The following is a 22,846-nucleotide window of genomic DNA, read 5'->3' on the forward strand; positions in this document are numbered from 1 at the left end:
TTTTTCCTCTTAATTTTCGTTGCAACTTGATGGATTTTTCTCCCAGTTGTCTGAAGCTAACCCTGTGTAGTAATAAGTATGTAATGATGTGTGACATTGGTATTCTTTCACGTCAATTTTCTTTCTGAAAAGCAAAAATGGGAGAAATCTAACCAAATTGGACTACTGAAGAAAGGCCCAAGAAAATCAGTAGTTAGGTGACTTTTTAAATATATCAAAATATTCTGTTTCTTCTGAACTTGAAAATTTATAGCTGCAGGTGGAGTTAGTGGTTTAAGAAATTGCTTTCACGCTTACTTCCAGAAGCTTTTATCCTTATAAATGAAGGCTGAGTCTCATCTTGTTTAAATTGATGCAATTATTTGATGTGAAAATGCTCTTGTTGCCTTCCTAAGCTGTCATTTTCCATGCAAATTCAGCAGAAAGTAGCTTATGTCATTCTCGGCAGAAGAGTAGGCAAAAAACTTTCCTGCTGGGACATCTTACTTGAAATTATGCATGGAATGAAACTGGGGGTATTTTTAATCCTGTTGTAGTTTGCTGTTAAAATCGTCATTGTTAGAAGGTATTATACAGTGCAATTAATCAGTTTCTGCTTCAATGAAATGAGATGGTTTGCTTAGTTATAAGACTGGCGAGTGTAGTTTGCTTAGAACAAGAACGGGCCATATTGTCTGAAATATTCTTACTTGAAAGGTTTTTTTTTTTCAATTTTTCTGTGGAAAACAAACTTTGTCAACCTTGAAAAGGAACCAGTTCCTTAAAAAAAAGAGCAAAAAAACCCCTTTGTCTTCCATGCATTCCATTTTCAGTTAAAACCACCAGGAAAAGGTAAATTGTTGGGCAGTAAATCTGTGCCATAGGAACAGTGCCAAGGGTCAGTATGAGGTCAGACATATCCGGAGGCCATTGAACGCTTTGTGCTTCATGAATCCCGCTCTGACATTGTGTTTGATAGATGGTATCCATCGTGTTTTTATAGTACATGCATGAAACTTTCCACTTGCCATCACACTGCTGTAGAAGCATTGTGATAATAGTATTCTGAATTACTGAAATATGGAAGGCAAAGATAGAATTGGGAAGATGGCTGAGTTGACATTCTTTAGAAAAAATTGTCAGCTTTTCTGAGTGTAGGAATTCACGAGATTTTATGTGCGTGGTAGGTTTTTTCTTTTTAGGAAATTCAATTAGTTTCAAATTTAAAATTCCTAGAAAATGTCAGACTTGTTAAGAGACAGAGATCTCCCAGGTATGAATGTCACATTGTTTTTAAAAGCAGATACCAGAATAGTTTCAGCACTCCATGATAGTAATTGAAATTCAGCTCTGGATTTCACATGAGTGTTTGTTAGTATGTGCTGTGGGAAAAAAAAAAAAGGGAAATCCAGAAGCAAAATAAAACATTATAATAAAAGGTGATGAGGTACAGATGTCACTGTATGGCTTTTCAATAATTAAGGTTTTGTCCTGCTATTTGAATGAGCACAGCAAACAAACTCTTTTGTTACCGTGTTTTGTTCATGGTACTTGCAAATGTCCATGCAAATTCTAGAATCCAACAACAGTAACATCGTGATGTGGGATTTACTTCTGTGTAGGTTGGGAGAATTCATGCCGAAAGACACTGACCCTTAATCACTGGTCCTTAACAGTCTTTGGAGGACCTGTAGGTAGAATGCTTTTGCTCTTGAGTTTTTCTGTCTGCCTTATAACATCTTTCTGTGTGTTTACTTCTCATTCCTGGTCAGGCTGTATTCCCCTTTGCACTAGTTGCCACTTTCATCTGAAGGATTAGCATACATATGAGCAAGACTTCTTTAAAAATTATGTGAGCCGTTTTTTTCTGAACTGTAGGGTTTGTGGGTTTTACTGTCGTTATAAAAATTCTCCCCTCTGCGATTAGGTGGCCTGATTCATAAATGACTTGCTTTTAGTCTGCCTCTTGCTGCACTGAGTCTTTTCCAGAAGTCCTCTGTTGCCATCTGACTTTCTCTCTGGGATGTTCCTAGTATTCTTACTTACTATTTATGTACGACAAAAAGCTGATCATGGCCCGGATTCCATTATGATGTACAGTTTATAACTCAATAACCGTCTGTTCCATGTTTGTGTTCCTTAACGCTGTTCTGTCTTTTCTGTGGCAGTCCACTGATGTCTGTGAGCAGATACTGCGAGTGGTGAGTAGGTCCAATCGGTTGGAAGAACTGGTATTAGAGAATGCCGGGCTTAGAACGTAAGTAATTCCTTTAAAATGTTGCATTAGCTACTGCTTACTCCCAGCAGAAACTATGTGTGCTGTGTGTTAGCCAGAGTAAGCATTAAAAAAAACCTTATGTGCAATGTCTGCGTTGTTCTGAGGATCCTGTAGTCACGAGCTTGTCATCACATTTTTTGGAGGTTCCTTATGTCCAAGAAATCCCTGATGGGATTGAAGTTCCCTGATGGTTTTTAAGATTCTGCCTGGAGACCTGGGTTGAGTGAAGCAAAGTGGATCGGATAAGGGATAAGCTGTAAATCAGCTCACACTGTTCCTCTCCAAATATGGTTGCCAATAGAAGTATGAACACCTTTTTATCATTTAAAAAACAACATTTGAGGTTTTGTTTAAAAAGTGCATTATTCCACCTTGCATAGCAGATTATTATTTAATTCCCCAAAGAGCTGTTTTTATCTTACTGTGTGTTGTCACCTGCTCAAATATAACAGGACTTTCTACATTACCAACTTTTTTAAAGAAGTAAGAAAGTAGATAATTAAGTTTAGTGCCTTGGCATAGCCTTGAAAGGTACATAGAGGTAAGCCATACAGTTTAATCCTTGCATATGTTTTAAATACAGTAAGTTGTAGTTACTAGGTAGTATTTTTCCCTTTATAGGAAATAAAAACAAAGTTGAAGTTACACACTAACCCAGTCGGAAGTATTTGTAGCTTGTTTTAGTGTTAGAGTAGCATCCAACACCATCTTGACAAGATAAACTGTAGCGCTAATCAATTTTCATGTTAATGAAAAAAAGCAGGGGAAAGGTGGAAGAAGCAGAACACTGTACTAAAATACAAATAAAGAAGGGAAACAAGCATAGGGAAAATATGTGGTGTGCTTTACATTGTCTCCTCTTCCATTGTTTGGGTCTTTTTCCCCTTTTTAAAATGGGTTTTGCATTGAAGAATCTTTAAAAGAAAATTACTGAAATGACACAGGAAACATGAGGTTAATTTTGGAATTACACCCAAACTTTCAGATCTAGCACACTGCCTTTAATAGCTGGCATTCAGACAAAAGCACCTGATTTTAATCTTGTTTTTCTTGCAGTATGTGCCATGAAATCCAATGGTAATCATTAATATTAAAAGCTATATTGACTACCTTTGCACATTACCTACCTTAACTTATCACAGTTGAATTAACTGGTTTCAATTTTAACAGGACTTGACAGGTAATCAAACTGTGACTTTGGTTCATGTTTCAATCTACATACAGAGTGTTTGGCATTTTGCCTTGGTGTGTATCTGCTCCGATCAGCATTGTCTGTCTGGTTTTGTCAAGGACACATTTGTTGGCTTTGCCATTTATCATATCTGCTTGCTAGGAGGAAATCCTGTTGTTATTGCATGTCTTCCTTCACATAGCTTACAGACCAGTCACTTTTAATGAGCTGTGACAGACTGCCAGACCAGGGTTAAGAAAGAGAGCTACCAAGAGCAAAGCTTTGAGAAATAACCTGAGCAGCTGCAAGAGCATATTTCTTCCTGCAGCAGAGTCAGGTTAAGACTATTTCATTCTCTTCTACCTCCAGCTCCTCATTTCTGTGATTTGCTTTGCGCTGTGACCCCATAAACACTTGTTATCTTCCCAGCTGATGAGACAGCAAACTATTTTGCAGTAGTAGTCGTAACCTGCTGTTGGGGAAAACAGGCTGTCAAGTGACCCCCCTCTCTGATAACATCTGTGCCAGTTTAGATGCTCTTGAGAATTTTATGCCCATTGCTATTTCTTTAACAAATGTAAAGGGTGCAGTCTAAATTACAGTGGATGGCTTTAATGCATATAACAAAAACTAATGTTTTGCTTAGTCTACTGACTGAGGTAGGTCATCTCCAGATGTCAGGGAAAGGACAAAAGTTTAAGATGAGCTTAACAAATGTGCTTGAAAAGAGAGTTACATCCCTGGAGTATTTTAGAGGAATGGAGGAATAACCAGAATATTTTTCTCCATGAAACCACAAGATGCATTCTTCAGTCTGCAAAAAGCTTGTTTGCAGGATCTGGTGAGAATGATCTATTTATTGTGCTTATGCACTCTCTGAAAGCTGGTGGACAGAATGTCCGTACCACCATCTGCACTGGCCTCTGCCACCCTGTCCCAAAGGGAATGGCTGGCTATGACAGAGGGAGAGCAATGGAGGTGCCTGATGCTGATGCCCAGAGGGACTTTCACATTGCATCTCATCTGACCCTGCTTGATGGACTCTGTATGTCCTTAGACCTAACCTTGTTAGTTCTTCCCACACACGTTCTCTTTGTGTGATAGGGATGTTGTCTGGACAGATGTTGAGGAATTGTTTTGTTTGTCAGAGATTTGCAGATCTGTGCTATTCTTACTCTTCATGAAATATCCTAATTCTACCATATGAGTATGAAATTGGATATTTTGAGGGCTTTATCTTTAAGCTGGAATGTCCTCACTTCAGGCATGTGACTGTGCAGAGCACACAGAGTGAGTTTGATGCTTTGTAGAAAACGTCAGGCTTACATTGCATGCTCTGTGGTTGAAGTGTGAAGCCAAAAAAAGTGAGGACATGAAAGAAAGAGTGGACAGAGGAGGGGAAGGGATGTTGCCCATATGCCTCTGTTTATGGCAGAAACTGCAGAGGGAGTAGGGGGAAGTTGTGTTAGTTTTTTTCCAAAATAGGCCTTGGAGCTCCATGTGCCCTACATAGGTAATCCAGTGCTTTCTGGTGGCAGTGGATTTACTGTGGCTTTGCTAACTGGTTCCCACATATCCATGTCGTCCAAAAAGTTCTGGTAATCCTGCCTACATTGGTGACAAAAGCTGGAGCAGAGTTTGTAAACAAGCCTGGAGGTGTAGGCGGAACACTGTAATGAGATGAATCTGTTAGGGATGAAGGAAGAGGAGGAAAATCATCATGAAGAAAGTTTTTTGTTTGTTTTTGAACTCAAAACCTCATTTTTCTTGGGGCCATTCAGTTGCCTAAGCACCGGCTTCTAGTGCTGTTTGAAGTGCTGGAGGATATCCATAGTGTTGGCAAATGTAACCAAGGACCTACAGGGAATGTGTAGTCTTCTGCAGTAGCAACTGACAGCAAAGCAGGATAACCCTGAGGCCTGTCAGGTCACACAGATTCAAGCCCAGCATTTATTTTTGTTGAGTGTTTGTATTCACATGCTGCTTGTATCGTAGGAAGAGAATGTGCTTTTCTAAAGGCAGCCCATCGTCATGCATTTGCAGCACTAGAACCTCTTCTACCCCTAGGGTTCCTCTAAGGAAATCGCGTTTCAAGGGGAAACTGAACCTCCCTGGAACATGTCTATACTCAAGTACACCTTGCAACAACAGATAACGAAAAGCTATTGAGACTATGGCTGTCCAGTCTCCACTCTTTTCCAGAGACTGGAAGAGGGGAGGATGCTACCTCTACTGCTATTCCCAGCACGAAGGCTGATCACTTTTACAACGGGCAGTATCTGTCCTGAGGAAAATGGGCAGTGTTAATTAGCATTCTTCTAGCAATGTAGCTGGTAGTACTCCACCACTGTCTTGCAGGAGGTAAGATATTGGCAGAGAGAGAAATAAACCCTGTGAAAGAAACTCAAGGGATATTTTTGGTTTTTACTTCAGTATCTAACTTAGGTGAAGTAAGAACATTGAAATTTCAGCCTCAATTTAACAAAAGCACACAGTAGGGCTAGTCCCTTAATATGTGGAAGCTTCCCAATAGGTACAAAGACAGAGGGTTCGTCTTAGAGCTGGTACCAGCCAACAACCTTGTGCTTAATGCAAGGAAACTTGCATTAACAATCCGTCTGAGTCTGACAGTGTGGATGTGTAGGAAAACCTAAGCTAGCTTTGAACGTAGTGCTGTGGATGGTGACAGTCCAGCTAAAGCAAAGCGCTCTGAGATGGGACAACAGTCCCTTGCCTCTCCAGGGGATTTGAAACACAGGTGGGTCACGCTGCTAGAGGCACCTACCAGAGTTTGTAAAGTTAGGTCAAAGCCATCAGTGCTACCTGGCCTGGTTGTTGTGAGCATTGCAGAACTGAAATACCACCGTCTCTCCTGGGACATGTTTCTAGGACTGTGTTCAGCCAGTTATGTGCTTTGGTATCAAGGGCCAGTTCATCAATATGCTGCTGTTCTTTGAGAGCATTATTCCTGCTGTTCTGCAAGGTCAGAACTACTCCTGGTTTGTTGACCCTTCTGAGTAAGCCGCAAAGCCCATCTTTTTGAGTGACTGTTGGTCAAGAGCTGCTGCAAGTGAGGAGGGTGGCTTGCAAGTGAAGGAGGTGGTGGTATGCAAGTTGATGTATTAATATATATCCCACCTGTGTATGGCATGAAGGAGATGGAAGATGTGCTTGAGTTTTAAGATATTCTGCATAACTGCTCTTTGTTTCTTCAGATCTTTATCAAAAGCAGTTTGAGCTTTGATTGAGTTGCCTTCAGTCGCTTAGGCCACAGAATAAATAAATACTAAAGTAACCCGCTTTGAAATGTAACAAATTAGCCAGATAAGCAGTTTAAACTGTGAAGAATCAGTTACTGCTCTGCAGTAAGATGGATCACTTCTGTCTTGTAATCCCTCCAAATTTTTAAGCCTCTGAATGTGCCGTTGATACAGGAGATAACAGGAGTCTTTCTTCCTCTTTTTGCTTGCAGAGATTTTGCACAGAAACTAGCCAGTGCCCTAGCCCATAATCCCAACTCAGGACTCCATACAATCAACCTTGCTAGCAATCCACTTGAAGATAGAGGTACTGCAACATTTATATTTTTCTATTTCTACAAATGTAATAGGAGGATTACTGCTACTCTGCTCAGCTTTGCCTGAATAATAGGTTGTTCTATGTGTAATGCTATTGTAAATATCTGTTGTTCACAAATGACTGAGAATGGCTATTCTTTTTGATTTATACGTATCCATTAGCTTGTCAGGAAATATTTAAATGTCGTAAGCCAACCATGGATTTCATTAGATTCCTTTACATTTTCATTAAGGTTTCTTCTAAAGGAAGACAGAACACTAACTGTTTAGGAGTAGAGAGTAAATAAAGTGGTGTGCGTTTTTGAAGGCAATGTAATCAACTGAAAGATGTTGCCAGTACTTGGCGGTATTCAGTAATACTGACACAACTGGCATCCTTATGGAGCAAAGTGCTGTTGACTCCACAAAATGGGAAATCAAGCTGAATAGCTCAGCTTTTCTCAGATTAGGGACTGCTAGGCATGATTTCATATCAAGTTATTCCCCTCCCTGGTCTACTCTCTTTTCACCGGAGAGGCATTTATTTTTAAAATAAGGTTACATTCTTTCAATCTGGAGTTGACCCTTCAGCGCTGCCCATGTGAGATTTCCATTTGCTTCACTTAATGCATTTCAGGCACACAGTGTTCTGGGATCAGACCGTCTTGTGCTCCTGTTGGGCCAGAAGAAAAAAAATAATGATTTTATATAGTAAACCTTTTCTTGTTTTATTTGGTTTGTTTTGGGGAAATTTTCCAGTCTCTTTGCTGTCATGATTCAAAATGGAACTGTTCGTTTTGATTACAACCTGACTGACTCAGAATGTTGTTATTAATGACATAGTTTTGTAGGTCTCTCTCCTTTCTTCCTGGTTCAATAAAAGGAATTCATTTTTATCTTGAAAGAAAACAAATGACCAAAGTATTTTGTAGATATTCTACAGTGCAGGGGATTTTTATTTTTCGTTTCTTTGAACACGTGTTAGTGTGGGTACTTTCTTTGCAACAAACCTATGGATTCAAACCATTCCGTAGTATCTACCTACAAGATACAAATGAAATGCAGAAACTACAACTTGGATAAATTAGTAGAGTTTTTTCATTATCTTAGTCTCTCCTATCACATATGCAATTAAGATTTGACCTTTTCATTAGATAATTAAATAAGTTACAGGAGTACTTACAGAGAAATTAATTATTATTGCACTGTGCAAATATTGCAGCTTTTCAGTTTAAGAAAAAATTATGCGTCCTGTGATCTGATACTCACCGAGTGCAAGGTAGATTTGGCTTTATTAAACTGAAGGGGCAGCAAGCATTTCACAGGTAAAAGCTGACTTCATGGAGATTTAGGTAAACATGTAGATTTCAGAAAATATCTCCTGAAAAGTCATCTCTGCAGGAACTGGAAGTTTGACCAGATTATTCTGCAGGTATAAGGGAAATAACACAGAGTTGTATGAATTGTGGGGAAGAATATATCCTTGTGCCTTGTTTGAACAAAAAAACCCACCCTAAGCTGTTAGATATTATTGAGTACCAACAAATAGAGCTTATGTTATTACATTAATGCAACTGTCTGTATTCCAGTAACATGAGAAATGTGTTTAGTTTAACTAAGTCATAGGAACTGGCCCAAGTTCAAATACAAAGCAGTGTTTGTATGAAGTGATTTCACTCTGAGACCAGTCTCTTAATCTGTGATTGGCTTCCCTTTATGGTACTGTCAACATTTGTGAGAATAACACCTGGGAAATTTATTATCAGTCTTGGCTTTAACGTCTAGCCATGTTAAAGCAATGAGAGTTTTACTTTTGGCTCTACTAGGATCAGAATTTAATCTCGTATTTAGTTAAAAATAATGCAACAGAAACATACTGAAGCCTAGAAATACTCAAATTCAAAACTGCGTGCCTGGATGCAGTTAACTTCTGTCATTAGAGCTCTCATCTCTGTTACAAGGTTAGCAAAAATGGGTGGTATAAAGAGTGTTCAAGGGCCTGAGTGACCAGAAGAACTTTTTTTTTTACTGTACCCAGTTCCTGCATCTTATAACTGGGTGGATCCTTAACCCTCTGTGCTGCTAAGATGTTAAAATTGTTCAGCTTAGCTAGAGTGATAAGTGGTCTGTAGATTGTTAGCTAAATACAAACATGGAGAGGTAAAATTATTTGCTGCACTTCTTACGCAAAATGCTTCGCAATAGAAATTACATTTATGATATCCTTAATGATTCTGATTGTATTCGTTTTTCTCCTCTTCTGACAGCATAACTCTACCTTGATTTTGAAAGTACGTATTGCAATTAAACCAGCTCAACAGAAGTACAGTCAGCTACAGAATATAAATTCTAAGGCCAACTTAAGATAGATTGAACGTCCTACTTCAGAGGAACTAAAAAAATATTGTTTTTTTAATGGTAGAGCTAGGAAAGAAAGTCCCATTAATATGACTTGATTTATTCTTACTAGAAATTGGTGAAGATATCCAGTTACCACTGTGTTTTACAATAAAGGAGGCCAAGGCATCATCAGTCTAATATTTTGGCAGTATAAATAAAATACAGTATGTCGTTTTGAGTTACGGGGATGCTGCACCTTATCACTAGCATACACAACATGCTTTTAGAGAGCATTAAAAAAACCCTACAACGTCAGCTGCAAGGTAGCTGTTCTTTCATTATCAATGATAGGTAAAACATAATAAAAGCAGAGTAAACATATGTATGTGACGTACTAGTGGACTGTTTCATGTCTGCATCCGTGGAGAAGGGTATCAGCTTTTTCATTTACTGTGTTTGAAAACAAATAAAGGGCTTTAGCCTTTTTCTCACCGCTGAGTTGCTGTAGAGGACTATATTTCAAACCTCAGGTTAAACCTGGAGTTTCTGTGTTGATTTATTCTTCTAATAAATATTTCATGGATTGGTTCCATTATTATTTAGGATGTGCCCTCTTAATCAAATTTCAATCTTTTGCTTAAATGAGGGGATTAAATTTAAGGAGTGTGGAACTTGGTTACACTGAGAAATCGCTGTAATGAAAAGTGCTGCTTTTTGTTTTCATTGGATTTGTGCTGAGGAAGTCTAGTCCCTGTCAGTATCTTAATAAGTTTTTACTCTTTGGGACTGCAAGTGGTTGTAGCATTTCCAAGCCGGTGTTCTGGTGGGTAACCCACAGGCTGCTGGGAGGGAGTGAGTTAGGTGCCCATTACGAATTGGTGGTGGTCTCAGATTTGTAGGGTTTACCTCAGAAGAAAAGGGCAGTGGTAGCTAGCATGGACATCTCACTTGCCTTATTTATACAGCTGTTGCTTTTAAAATAAAATAAAAATAGGTTTTTATTTTTCATTTTGTGTTTTTTTTTTTTCATTGGTGGTTGTGGGTTTGTTTTGTTTTATTTTGATTTTAACTTTTTTTTGTTTGTTTGTTTGTTTTGGCCAAATCATAAAGATTCCAGATTCCCCCAGTGCTGGCTGTTTGATATGCACGATACCTTCCCTTTGACCCCTTCTCAAAAGTATATAGCTTTTAAACTAAGTAAGGTGGCTCACTGTTAACAGCAAAGCTCCCTGTCTATTCAGTGATTAACAAAGACAGGATCTTGACTACATCAGTCATTTCAAAGATTTATGCTCATAGAAAGACAGGGTAATTGTGGGCCTACCCCCACACTGAACGCAGTTCCTCCTGTATAAGGGTGTTTGCCCCCGGTGTGATTGGTAGGGGTACCTGGGATCACCCAGCTAATCTGGTAACATCTATTTTCTCTTCTCTCCCCCCACAGGTGTGTCATCTTTGAGCATCCAGTTCGCCAAACTTCCAAAGGGACTGAAGCATTTAAATTTATCTAAAACCTCCTTGTCACCTAAAGGTATATAAGTATGCCTCTTTATAAAAGTTTCAGGCTTCCATCCTAATAATACCTTTTGTTGCCAGATTATAAAGTAATTAATTCTGTAATTAATTTACATGTGTATTCTCAACAACGCAGCTGCTTTTTTGCAGTTGGGTTGCTGAACCATAGTCTGAGTTCTGCATCCCCTTTAGCACTTTGTAAAGCTCCTACTCACTTCTCTAAGCTTTGGGCTTGAGCCTGTTTTCTAAAGAAAGGCTGAATTTAGAACTGGCAGGAATGATGTGCTTCCTATATGCTTCCAAAAGATGTCTGAACCAAAAATGTGTAGGGAATTTTCCGGATGTTTTGCATGCAATTATTTTATGAAACCAAGTGTTGTGACAATGACTGTTAAGCAATTTGCTCTGAGTAAAGACTTCATGTTTTATAACTCACAGATTTCCAATTTGGTACTATAATTGAAATGTATGTGTATTTTAAAAGCAATAGCAGTACGGAAACACAAGTCAGAAGCTTTCAGCGTTTTTTTGTTGCTGTTTTACAAATAATAGATGCATTGACCTCTTAAACAGACTGCACAAACCCAGGGTCTCCTCTATAGAACACAAGTGTTAAAAATAGAAAAAATGCACTGACATTATTGCAGCTTTTTCACACATGTTGATGACCCAGAGAAGATGGGTGAGTTACAATCTATGAAGGACATTAGTTGATACCCGATAGGAACCATGCTCTTTTATCCTTTTAATTATTGCTCCGTGAAGTGCAGATTCTGTGTTCTCCTGAGCTTTAAGGGTTGACCTGGGGGAATAGGGGTGGAGCAAATAATTTTTTTGTTCTGTTTTGAGTGTTTTATAGGTCTTGGTATGCTTAATTAAATAGTAAACCCTAGACTGACTTTATTCGATCATGATTCTCATTCAAAAGACCTTATTAAACTCTGGGGTTGTTTTTTTTCCACTGCTAACTCAATTTTTGTTGACAAGCAATTGATTAAGAATCTTGATTATCTTCACTTGTACTCTTGAGATTAGATGTTCATGAATTTGATGGAAATCCCTGCAGTTCTGGTACGTTCATTCATCCTGTGCTTTTCTTCATGTGATCTGAATGATTTCAGTGAGTGCTTGTGATCGTTGAGTCAAGAGAACACTCTTAACTACACTTCTGTCTTCGTAAGGAGTAAATGCCAGCTAGATAAAGTTCATCCACAAAACTCTTGTCAGTAAAAATGAATTCTGAGGTTATGAAAAGAATTTGGAAAGTTTTTAACACACTTTCTGAAGACAATCTTCAAAGAAAAGCTGAAAATACATGCCAGTATGTATAATACTCACCTCATGTGAATCTTTGTCCTGACTGCATTGCAATGACTGTCTCTTCTCCAGAGAGTAACATGTCACTGTGGATATTGTCCCATGGCAGCTCCCCAGAATTCCTTAAAAAAGTATATGCAGTCACTTAAAATTGGAATTGTTATAACTCTCTGGACCTGAAGAAGCTCAGCTTCACCTCTTCAGTTGTCTGCAAAGCTGCCTGTCTTAACCAGTTTTCTTTTAACTTAAGAAGACAGCATTGAGTTGGTTTTAACTTGGGAGGCTATTTTTGGACTTGTAATATTGAGGAGGGAATACTGTAATGTTTTATGTGGGGGAAGTTGAAGGGAGATCTTGGATTCAGTAGGCTCCAAGGTGCATGGATTTTATTTTATTTATTTTTTTTAGTTTGAGCTTTTCAGTTTCAGAAATTCTGTACAATCCCTCACTGTTTTGACCTTATTTTAAAAGTGTTTCATCTTTGAGATAAGTTTGTAAGACTGAGAAGTGAAGTTCAGGTGTTAACTTCCCAGCTGATCTTTCTTCAAATATTGTATTGCAAAGTTCCTGAGAGCTGTTAACACTCTGAGCCTCCTGAGAACAGTAAAAGAGCATGAAAGATTGTCTGCAAATGAAAGTGAGATTACTGTTAGAGTATAGCATGAGGTGGGTGAAGTTCAAACAAAAATTATTGATTTTTAAGTTTCTGGTTAAATGGGAAGTTCTAGTATACGCATTCAAAGTCTTGCTTTTCTAAGTCCAAGCCAAAGGCTAATAAAAAAAAAATCCGTCATTCGCTGAATTGTTCACAGTACATTATATGAATCTCTACTTCTTGTTGCTTATAAATGCTGGTAGAGAAGACTTGCTAAAGTGAATACAGAGCTATAAGTTCTAGTGGTTAAATAGAGCTTTTAGATCTTTCAAAAATTATTAATTAGCAGTTTTCCTCTATAGATAGGGTGTGGTTGTAACAGTGCAATATTAAGATAAAAGAAAAATTACACTAAACAAAAACGTTTTGAGACTTGGTGAAGATGTTACTGTGCTTTGATTCTCTTCAGTATCAAAGGCCTTCTGAAACCAAGAGCCATACTACTAACATGGGAGACTTTCTGAATATTTGGAAACTTGGAAAACTAAAGCACTGAAGTGGGGTATTTTGATCTCCAGTGGCTTGCTAGCTGCTTCCTCCACATCCTTACTCATAAATCCATTTTGTAATTATTTTTAAATGAAGAATAGACATGTTCCACCTATTGAATGCCAGTCCATTTTCACAGACCAGTAGGTTTGAGAAATTGCCCAGTATTGTTTGGTAGATCAAAACACTTGTCTGCTTCATGGCTTTGCCCAGGCACTTAAAAATGCACCGATATAAGCAATGCACGTGTGCACTGCTTGGAAGTCAACAACGGGCATCGACAATAAACTAAAAACTTGGTGATAAGATACAGAACCCTCAGGTGAATGTTAGATTTGCTGGAATTAGCCACAACCTAATTTGTATTTGGAAAAGTGGAAGAATTTTAGAGGAAGAAAGCTCTGACTGGTTTGTTCCCAGTGTGAGCTTTTTAATTTTAATGTGAAAAATATGTATTTGTTCTGATCAAGAACTGAGACTCTTTATTTGTGTCTTGATATTTTAATTAACTATCTGTTTTTCTGAAATTACAAATATGTAGTTGAAGTATTCTTAATTTCTAGGCCACGTCAGCTGCTTTTGAAGTTCTGACAATTATAATTGTTAATGTATTTGGTGTTCCACATATACTTTCATCTGCTTCCACAGACACTTTAAGTATTTTTGTTTGCAGGAAGATACTGTCTTAACATTATGGAGTAAACTCTGTTTTAAAAAGCTGTTTCAAAATGGGATTGCACTGTTAAAGCCATTGCAGACTTTGCAAAAAGACTGTGTCCCTGGATCCAGGACCTAAAACACATTGTGGCTTTATCAGGGCAGCTGATGGGGTATTGTCCGGGCAAAACTGGCCGTGAAGTGGCCAGTGCCTGCCTGGTGACCTTTTTTCTTCTCCTACAGTGTCACGGTGGTGGCAGGAGGTCATTAAACATTTATTTGTGTTTTTGGCAGGGGTGAACAGCCTTTCCCAGTCACTGAGTGCCAACTCGCTGATCGCGAACACGCTCGTCTATCTTGACCTCTCAGGGAACGCACTCCGTGGCGATGATCTCTCAGTAAGCACTTGCTTCTCATTTGTGAGTTAACGAATGGATGTTTTTATTAATTGTTAAGAGAAGGGCACAGCCATGCTGTTTAGATCCTTTTTTTTGCCTTTATTTCAGTACAGTTCTAGTAGGGATAGGAAATAACATTTTGATCTCTACACTTCATTATGTAGTCAGAGAATTAAATTGCCCCACGTGACTAAACAAATCCGTGTAATTTTAGTTCTTTCTGATAGTCCTTGGCTTTCACTGCTAAATGAGAAAACTGCAGGTGTGCTACTTATTTCAGGGGACTTACTATGCTCCCAGAGTCCTTTTTGAAAGTGGCCAAAACACAGTTAAAAAAAATCTCATTTTTTTTAGTGGTAAGTGTATAACAAAATTTTTGTTGGAAGGTTGGGAATTATTTATTTTAACTTGGAAAGACTTAGTTACTGGTTTTCAATATTTTTGCTTGTATAAATAAATCTGTGGACCTCCTTGACATGTGCTATTGAAGCTCATGATTCTTTGAAGAATGTAATTATTTTTGAAATTGCTTTGTTCATCTTTAGCCGTAGAGATGCAGCTCTGTTTCTCTTCGCTTAGTTCTCAATTTGTGTGTATTCACTTTTTGACTGTCATATCTGTATTTCTCTCTCACAACAAAAGTTGTGTGCATGTAAGTGTCAGATTTTGAATTCTTTTAGTATTGAGCATCTGAAACATGCAACAGTGGAGTCACTCAATCTTATGTTTTAAAGTGCAGTCAAACATGACGGTTGACTTTGGCACAAAGCTTACTAGTTTTACATTCATCACCAGGTTCAAAGAACTAGTCTTTTTAGACATAAGTGGTGGAAGTTTCAGTGAGACAAGAGGATTTAAAAGGTAGCAAACAGTAGTTACATGTAAATAAAAACACAGTAAATTACTCTTGAAGAGAGAATAGCGTAGCAAATAATGTGAAAACAAATATTAGAAAAAAATGTGCAACCTTGATAGACAATGCTTAAAGAAATCTGGTGTCTACCTATGATATTTTAAGGGACATAAATACAAAAAATGGGGCTTTTCTTAGCCTGTCAGAGCAAGAAATATGGTTCAAAGAAAAAGACTGCTAGTACTGAGATCTCTTAATCTGTGGAACAGTCTTCCAACAGGAGCAAGGAATTCCTGTTATGTAGCAATTGAACCATAGCAAAGCACAGGGGTTTTTGAAGCAGGGACCTTTCTTGCACTCTAGGTACTCGGGCTAAATGACCTAATTTTTAGAAAGGTAGATCTGTTTTAGAAATGTTGAACATGTTCTTTTTGACTGGATTTTCTGTGGAGTTGAGTGTTCCGTGTTTCTGTGAATTAGGTCATACTTTTATCTTTCTGCATTGTTCTCTGAGACTAAAAAAAGCCCCAAATAAAACACTGTATTATAAGAAATTTTACTACGCTAACATTTCCGTGGCATATCCTATGCAGTACTGAAGCCATCAATATTAAAATCTTGTTACCTGTTCTGTATCATCCCTTAAACTTTAATGCACTGCTGATATTAAGAAATAACCGTGGACTTCAGACACAAATGAGCTGGTTCCCTCATGCTTAAAGGCGCTGACTTAAACTTGTAAACTAGTTAGGCTTTCTGAAAAGTAACAGCAAACTGAGTGACATTTCAAGGTATTTCTAATTAAAATAATTATCAGTTGCTGTGACAGTGAATTGCAAGGAAACTCAAGACTTCTGCATTAAGAGTAGAGTTTGGTAGATGTAGCCTGAACATAATTTTTTCCCCTTGTTTTAAAAAATGGTAGCCTTCAAAAGTAAAACAGGTTGCTTTTGTTAGATGAAAAGAATTTTCAGACATAAATCTTGTAGTGCAATTTTATTATAAAATGTAATGAGAAGTAGTGATCCAGTAATTGGTGCCATATTATCAAAATTAACATGGATAATTCTTTTCTTTTTGTCCATTAATTATAGAGCCTGTACAATTTTTTGGCCCAGCCAAATGCCCTTGTTCATCTGGATTTATCCAACACGGAGTGTGCGCTAGATATGGTAAAGATGTTTTCTGTGGAGGTTCAAATACCAAGGAAACATTCCCCGCCTTCTATTCCTAAGTGCTTTTCTGTGTTAATATAAAGTAAAAGAAATCTTCTTCGTTTTAAACTAGGTGTGTGGAGCCCTCCTTCGTGGATGTCTTCAGCATCTAGCTGTGCTTAGCCTCTCTAGGACCCTTTTTTCTCACAGGTACAGTTTAAATGTCATTACTCTCACCTCTTGCAATCTTCTGTTTTGTAATTTCTTGCTCTCATGTTGCACCTTTCTTTCTCAGAAGAAAATCTAAGACTGTATAAAGGTCATGGAAGTCTTTATTCTCTATGAAATAGGTATTATTTATTCCAAGCAAAATATTTTCTTTCGCTTTTGCTCTCTGTGCTAGGTGGCTATAAAATAAGCTACCTTGTCTAATATAGTTTTTGTGATACTGATGCAGCAGAAGGTCTGTATATATCTTTTGTCTCTAAGAGGCATAGCATCAGGCTTTGAAGTCTGACTGACTTGACTCCTCTTTAAATTTGGCTTTCAAAGTTTGTATTTTTCATGATTTGATGATGGTTGCGAATGCTTTTATTCCTTTTTTGGTCCTCTTCTGGGAGGAAGTCCCTTTGAAAGTCTTTGAGACTGAACTTTGTAGAATACTTGCATTGTAGGAAATTTTAACATTAGATCCCTTTTCCTCAAATCAATGTCTTGGGTCCATAGCAGAACTGATACCTAATTGGGGATAAGCTATTCTGGCACTGAGTAATTATTTCAAGTGGTGAAAAGGCAATTCCAGGGATTTTGTAATGTCCTATTTGACCTTCTGCTCGTAAGTATGTCCACTTTTAACCAGACCTAAATGATCATTCTTCGTACTTCACCAAAAAAAAGCTAGATAGTAACATCTTCTGTGCAGCAGTGCAATGCTGAGGTTTGTTTGTTGAATCAACATTTTGATGACATTATATTTCTAAGCTAATTGAGAGCCACTGATTACAGAGCTGTTGAAGGTAGAGCAAATTAAACACGTAAAAGATGATTACAATTCTGATGGCTTGCATTCACTGTTTATTGGAATAAGAGGTGTCTAAATGCTACTTCTTCATGAATTTGTTTACTTACAGGAAAGGAAAAGAAGTCCCTCCCTCCTTCAAACAGTTTTTCAGCAGCTCACTTGCTTTGATGCAGATTAATCTTTCGGGAACTAAACTCCCTCCTGAACCTCTAAAGTAAGAACTTTATTTCATTTTCTCCTGTTGCCTAAAACCTAGTTTGCATTGTTACTATTTGAATGCCTCATATTAAAACTGAAGGGGAAGGAATTCTGCATTTTTTTTTCCGTTTATACATTATTGATATTGGAAGAGTGAGTTTCACAATGATCACACATTCAAGAAATCTTGTTTCCATCTCACTGTTGAGACTATGAATCATACTTTATTCTGTGGGAATGTCACAGCCATTTAGCTTCCTAGAATTTTTTTTGTGATATATTTCTTACTTTGTGACTTACAAACAAAACTCTTTGCTTTACAGTAAAATGGGATTATGTATTTGTGTGAGTGCCATTCCTTTGAGGCTGCGGTATTGCAACAGCCATTGTGAAACAACCTGTTGCAATGCTTGGGAGGAGACACCTCTTGCACAGAACTGTGCCCTCCCTTTTAGGGGAAGAGATGATGGCAGCAGCTTCTAGGAATGCTAAGTGTAATACATCTCTTTACTATATGTTACCCATCCTGTGGCTAACAGGTTCTGGTGGTGTGGACTGGGGACTCCTGTCACCTACCTGGCAGTGAAGAGAAACTCCTCTTACAGCCCAGTGCAGGCTGAGGGACATTGTGTGGCACTGTGTCACCCTTCTTGTGTGTGTACCTTCTGTGATTCTGTGAATATGATGCTGAAGTAAGATGCACTGCATTGAAATCAATGTTCAACTGCAGGAGCCCATCATTTTAGCTCTGATCTTTCACTCAGTTCCGTGTGGTGCTCTTAGCTGTTGTCTTGCTTGCTCAGGCTTTGCTAAGTTTGGGAAGCCGTGGTACTGATGTGTTTTCAAACAGAAAGTGATTATTGAGAAACAGATTGTTTGATTCTGATGAAGTTAGCGCTATTGATTCTGTGGTGGAGGGCAGCAGGAAGCCATGGTTAATGAAGCAAGAAGAATGGAGGATGTATGTGACTCATACACAAGACGATCTTATCAGTGCTACAAAAAAAAAGAATGCTGTGAGACAAATATTTACACAGGTCAGGAAAGGTGAGAAATCCCAAACACTAAGGTTCATATCTAACTCTTCTCATTGGTATGTCAAGTATCTCCCGCGGTGTGAGGAGTTTTGGTAAGTTAGCTCTCTACAAATGTCTATACTCATTGAAGATGTTATTGCATTAATTTATCCCCAATACTTGTGACCCCTTGATCTGCCAATTGTGCAGCAAACGAGATCTTCCTAGTCCCTTTCAGCCAAAGTATTAGTGAAAACCTACTCTGTGGATCATGTTTAAGCTAATCTGGCTCAATTTGACTGAATTGGGTTAGAGGGAGTTACTCGCATGAGTGGTGTTGGTAGAAGTAAAGATGCAGTGATGGGTATTGTAGTATTAGCTGAGAACAGTAACCTCTTTCTCCAGCACAGATGGCTCCAGAAAGGAGCATCTGTCCAAAGTCCAACTGGACATGGATGGTCTCCATGCCACTCTCAGCTGGCTGTCATTTCAGCCTGGGCTTCTTTTGTTTTCTTTTGATGGCAACGTTCACCTCTGCCTAGGAGGCAGGACAGAGCTCTTAGTAGTTTTTGGTAGTTTTCTTGATGTGCTTTTTCTCTGACCTGAGCTTTTTCTTCAGTCTGAGCTGAGTGTATCTCACAAGCGTACAGAGAACTGTGATCTGCAGTACACCTTGATTACCCTCTCAAACCCTGGATGGCTTGTCTAACAGACTTCAAAAGCATCCTCTGGAAGTTAATCTGGTATTAAAAGGACTGAGGATGTGCTATATCCTGTGGCAGCTGCTTTGCCTTCTGGTCTTAACTGTCAGAAATTACAAGACTTCTGCAGAACAATCAAGATCACAGGATTTGTTAGAGACAAGAAACTGGGATTTTTTTGTCATTGCCAAGATTTCAATGGCTCATGAGGGATGATTTCTAGAAGGAAAATTAAAAATCACGTAGTGTACAATAATAGTACCTCTCTGGCATCTTTGATCACTGCATGTTAGAAAGCTTTTGACAGCTCAGGCCTTGGAACTGTCCTGTGACAAAGGAGAAGTTCCTGGTTTGCATCCATGAACCAGAGGTCACCAAGCTGGATGTGTGATTCATGCTCGCCTGTAGAAAAAAAAAATGTAGATAAAATGCAGATACCTGACACTCTGAGTCCCAAATTCCCCCGATTAATTTTATTTTTAATTTTTAGTTTCAACTTCCTTTAGACCAACAGTTGTGGTATGTTTAATCGCCTATGCTAACTCCGGGAGTTTAAAGATGCTGGTTAATCAGTGCAGTCAGGGAGGGACATGAACTTCATGTACAGTGATGGACCTGTTAATGTAAAACCTCTCAGGCAAGAGGTTTTTTCTAATAACACTGAACTGCGAGGATGCCACGTAGCGGGTAGGGAAAGATCGCTTTTAATTCTTGTACAAAGGTAATATAGTCAGTGTTCCATCACAGGTTAGTTTTTTCCTCCCCCTTTTTTTTTAACTGCATTAAGCAGTTTATACTCTCTTCTTTTTTTTAAGTGCGTGTTGGTGTTTTTGCTCGTTTACAGAACGCTGCCAAAAGTTGTGTTTTGATCTGTCAGTGCTATAACAAGGCAAGATTCTGATACGCTTCTCATGCAAATGCCAATTACAAGGCCAATTCTTGCGTTCTGTGCGTACCACAGTTGACAAGACCTTCCATGTATTGCCATGTGTGTGATTTAAATGTAGTGGCTAAGTAATTACGATATGTCTGCCTTCATTGACCTTGCTGGTGATTTTTCATGACAAAAAATTGAGAAGTAACAAGATTTTTTCAGGATGAGTTTAGGAAATAAGTTAGGAAAAAAAACCCACCTTTTTTGATTTCTATGCAGAGAGTACGTGTGAAGCAAAACTGTGTCTCTCTTTTAATACACTTTTTTTTATGGTTGCACTGTATTTTTTATGTTGCCTCAAAATGTATAAGAAGTTCTTTGCAAAGTTATTATCAGTCAGACTAACTTTGAATAAAAGCATGTTTGGGAAGGAAATCTAGATGGGGATCATCAACAAATTTGTAAAAACTGTTGCAGAGTTTTCACATATTTTTCAAAGTCTGCATATTCATAGCTTGAGAAGTAAATAAACACAGGATATTTGCCTTTGTTAACATTGAAGGTCTGATTAACATTTATACCTGCAGGGCAGATATAAATAGGTTTAAATGAAAAACCTTCCTGGGGAGCACACATTTAAAATATGGCTTTTACACACTACTTGCATAGCAAGTGTGTAGGCAAATAGCTCAGCAAAATGGTTTGTTTTTTTTTTCTCTCCATGCATCAGCAGTGTTTGGATTCTGTTAGCTTGATTTTGACTGAAATGAAGTTTGGGGAGGAATCCTTCTGTTTCTCTGTTCAGTTGCTAATTCAAAGCAGCATCTCTTCTAAAGATACTAGAAGGGATATACAGATTGTGTTTGCTCCTTCTCTGAGACACATACTGCTGTGCTTTCTGATTTGATAGCATTAATACAAATGTGATGTTAACAATAACTTTCATATGCGGAAACAAACTTCTGTAAGGCTTTAATGGTGGCTTTATGAAAATAATAATCGGTGGTTGTTACACTTCTCTGCCATTCGGCCTGAAGACAAAGGATATTATTGTCTGGGAATATCATTTTGGAATCTGTAAATATTTATCGGGTTGCAGAAGCAGAGAATTGTGTGATACTTGAACACGATCCAGCACTTGAGCGTTACAGGCACTGTGCCTGGCTGAAATGGCTGGCTGCGCTGTGTCTTGCATATATTAAAACCTCCATGTTTTCCTGAATTTTTGGAAAATTTGAGAGTCAGTGTGGTGATACAACAGCACGCTCCTTTTGTAGTCATTTGATGCTCTTTGAAAGCAAATGTTGAAGAAAATGCATCTCTGATGAATGTTATTAAATGTTGATGTAGCATTAGCTTTACAGTTTCTTTATTGGCCTTGCATCCCTGGAGTTTTCGAAGCTGCTGGAGGGTTTTAAGTGCAGCAGGTTTGTGCTGCCTTTGTCCTTTAAGAAGTAACTGCCCAGCTGGTGTGGTTTTGTTTTGAAATGGTTCTTTGCATTGTAGGTGTATTAACCTGTGATCACTTAGATGGTGATGATGTAAAGCTGCTTTTTTTTTTCTTTTAAATGCTTCTAAATTTGATCTTTTTCAGAGCACTTTTATTAGGCCTGGCTTGCAATCACAATCTGAAGGAGGTGTCTTTAGATCTCAGTAGCTGTGAGGTAAGGAATATTCATCAGGATGGGTTCAAAAGGCACAATGATGTGGAATTGAGAGTTCTCGTGAAATCCACTGGGCAAGATATTCTTATTCTTTAGCCATAAGTTGTGGGAAAGGTAGAACTCAGAGAAGCAGTTATGGTAAAAAAACAGCTGCTGTGTGTTAGCATCGTCCTGAATAATGAGCACAGAGGTTCAAAGCAGCTGCAGCACCTGGTTGGCAAAGTCCTCCTTGCAGTGTAGCTGTTACAAATCCCGAGCCAGCACTGTTTGCTGCTTGGCAGCTCCTGCTCTCTGGTGCTGTGATTGCACAAGACCCCGCAACAGGACTTTCCAAGGTGCCCAAATGTGAATGGGTCACAGGAAGCTGCATGTCCTGAAGGCATGTCTGTGGTTTGATTGTCTTCTTTCAAAACCACACACATGCTTCCTCTTCTGTGGGTTTTCTTTTTAACCTTGGGAGAAATTCTGCTTTCCTAATCAATTAATCAATTCAAGCTAATAGGGAACTTGGGTAAAAGTTGGTTGAAGCATGCTATTAACTTAAGAGGTACTGTGCAAATGGCTTTCAGTATCTCAATAATAAATAAAACCAATGTGGTGGCTTGATTTGCTTTATCATGTTCCGTCTTTCTTGTTCCCTCTTGCTTCTCTGTGCTTTGCTGTGCGCTTTGTTTCTCAGGAGTGTTCCTACTCTTGCAGGATGATACTTGTGTGGCTGCAACTTAGGACAAAAGATCAGCCAAGACCCTGGGAAATCAGTGAGGCAAAGTGACACAGAGAACTGTGTGGCCTTTTGCCAAAAACAACTTGAACCAGCTTTGGTTCAGGCCTCCTGTAGCTGAGTGGCCACCATTTCCTTTTGAAGCTGGAAAGAAAGCCTCTCACTTGTTAGGCAGATCTCTCCAAGTCCATCACCTGAGTATTAACTGTTCGGAAAGTGCCTTTCAAATGCAAAGGTCTCCCTTTAAGCAGAAAACATGCAATTTGATGAACACACGTAGGTTCAGTA

General features: G+C 38.5%; 1 protein-coding gene across 6 annotated transcripts in view; it reads left to right on the top strand.

The window, feature by feature from the left end:
- The window catches only part of CARMIL1 (capping protein regulator and myosin 1 linker 1), a 195,907-nt gene that overhangs the window by 98,904 nt on the left and 74,157 nt on the right, over window positions 1-22,846 (top strand). For all 6 annotated transcript variants that reach the window (XM_065830887.2, XM_065830885.2, XM_065830888.2 and 3 more), the window contains 8 exons: window positions 2,148-2,236; window positions 6,901-6,995; window positions 10,770-10,856; window positions 14,253-14,356; window positions 16,304-16,381; window positions 16,497-16,573; window positions 17,494-17,598; window positions 21,768-21,837. In XM_065830887.2, the coding sequence (XP_065686959.1) occupies window positions 2,148-2,236; window positions 6,901-6,995; window positions 10,770-10,856; window positions 14,253-14,356; window positions 16,304-16,381; window positions 16,497-16,573; window positions 17,494-17,598; window positions 21,768-21,837 (705 nt within the window). The remainder of the gene's footprint in view (window positions 1-2,147; window positions 2,237-6,900; window positions 6,996-10,769; window positions 10,857-14,252; window positions 14,357-16,303; window positions 16,382-16,496; window positions 16,574-17,493; window positions 17,599-21,767; window positions 21,838-22,846) is intronic.

This window comes from Patagioenas fasciata, chromosome 2, assembly GCF_037038585.1.
Source record: "Patagioenas fasciata isolate bPatFas1 chromosome 2, bPatFas1.hap1, whole genome shotgun sequence".
In the NCBI taxonomy this organism is placed as follows: Eukaryota; Metazoa; Chordata; class Aves; order Columbiformes; family Columbidae; genus Patagioenas; species Patagioenas fasciata.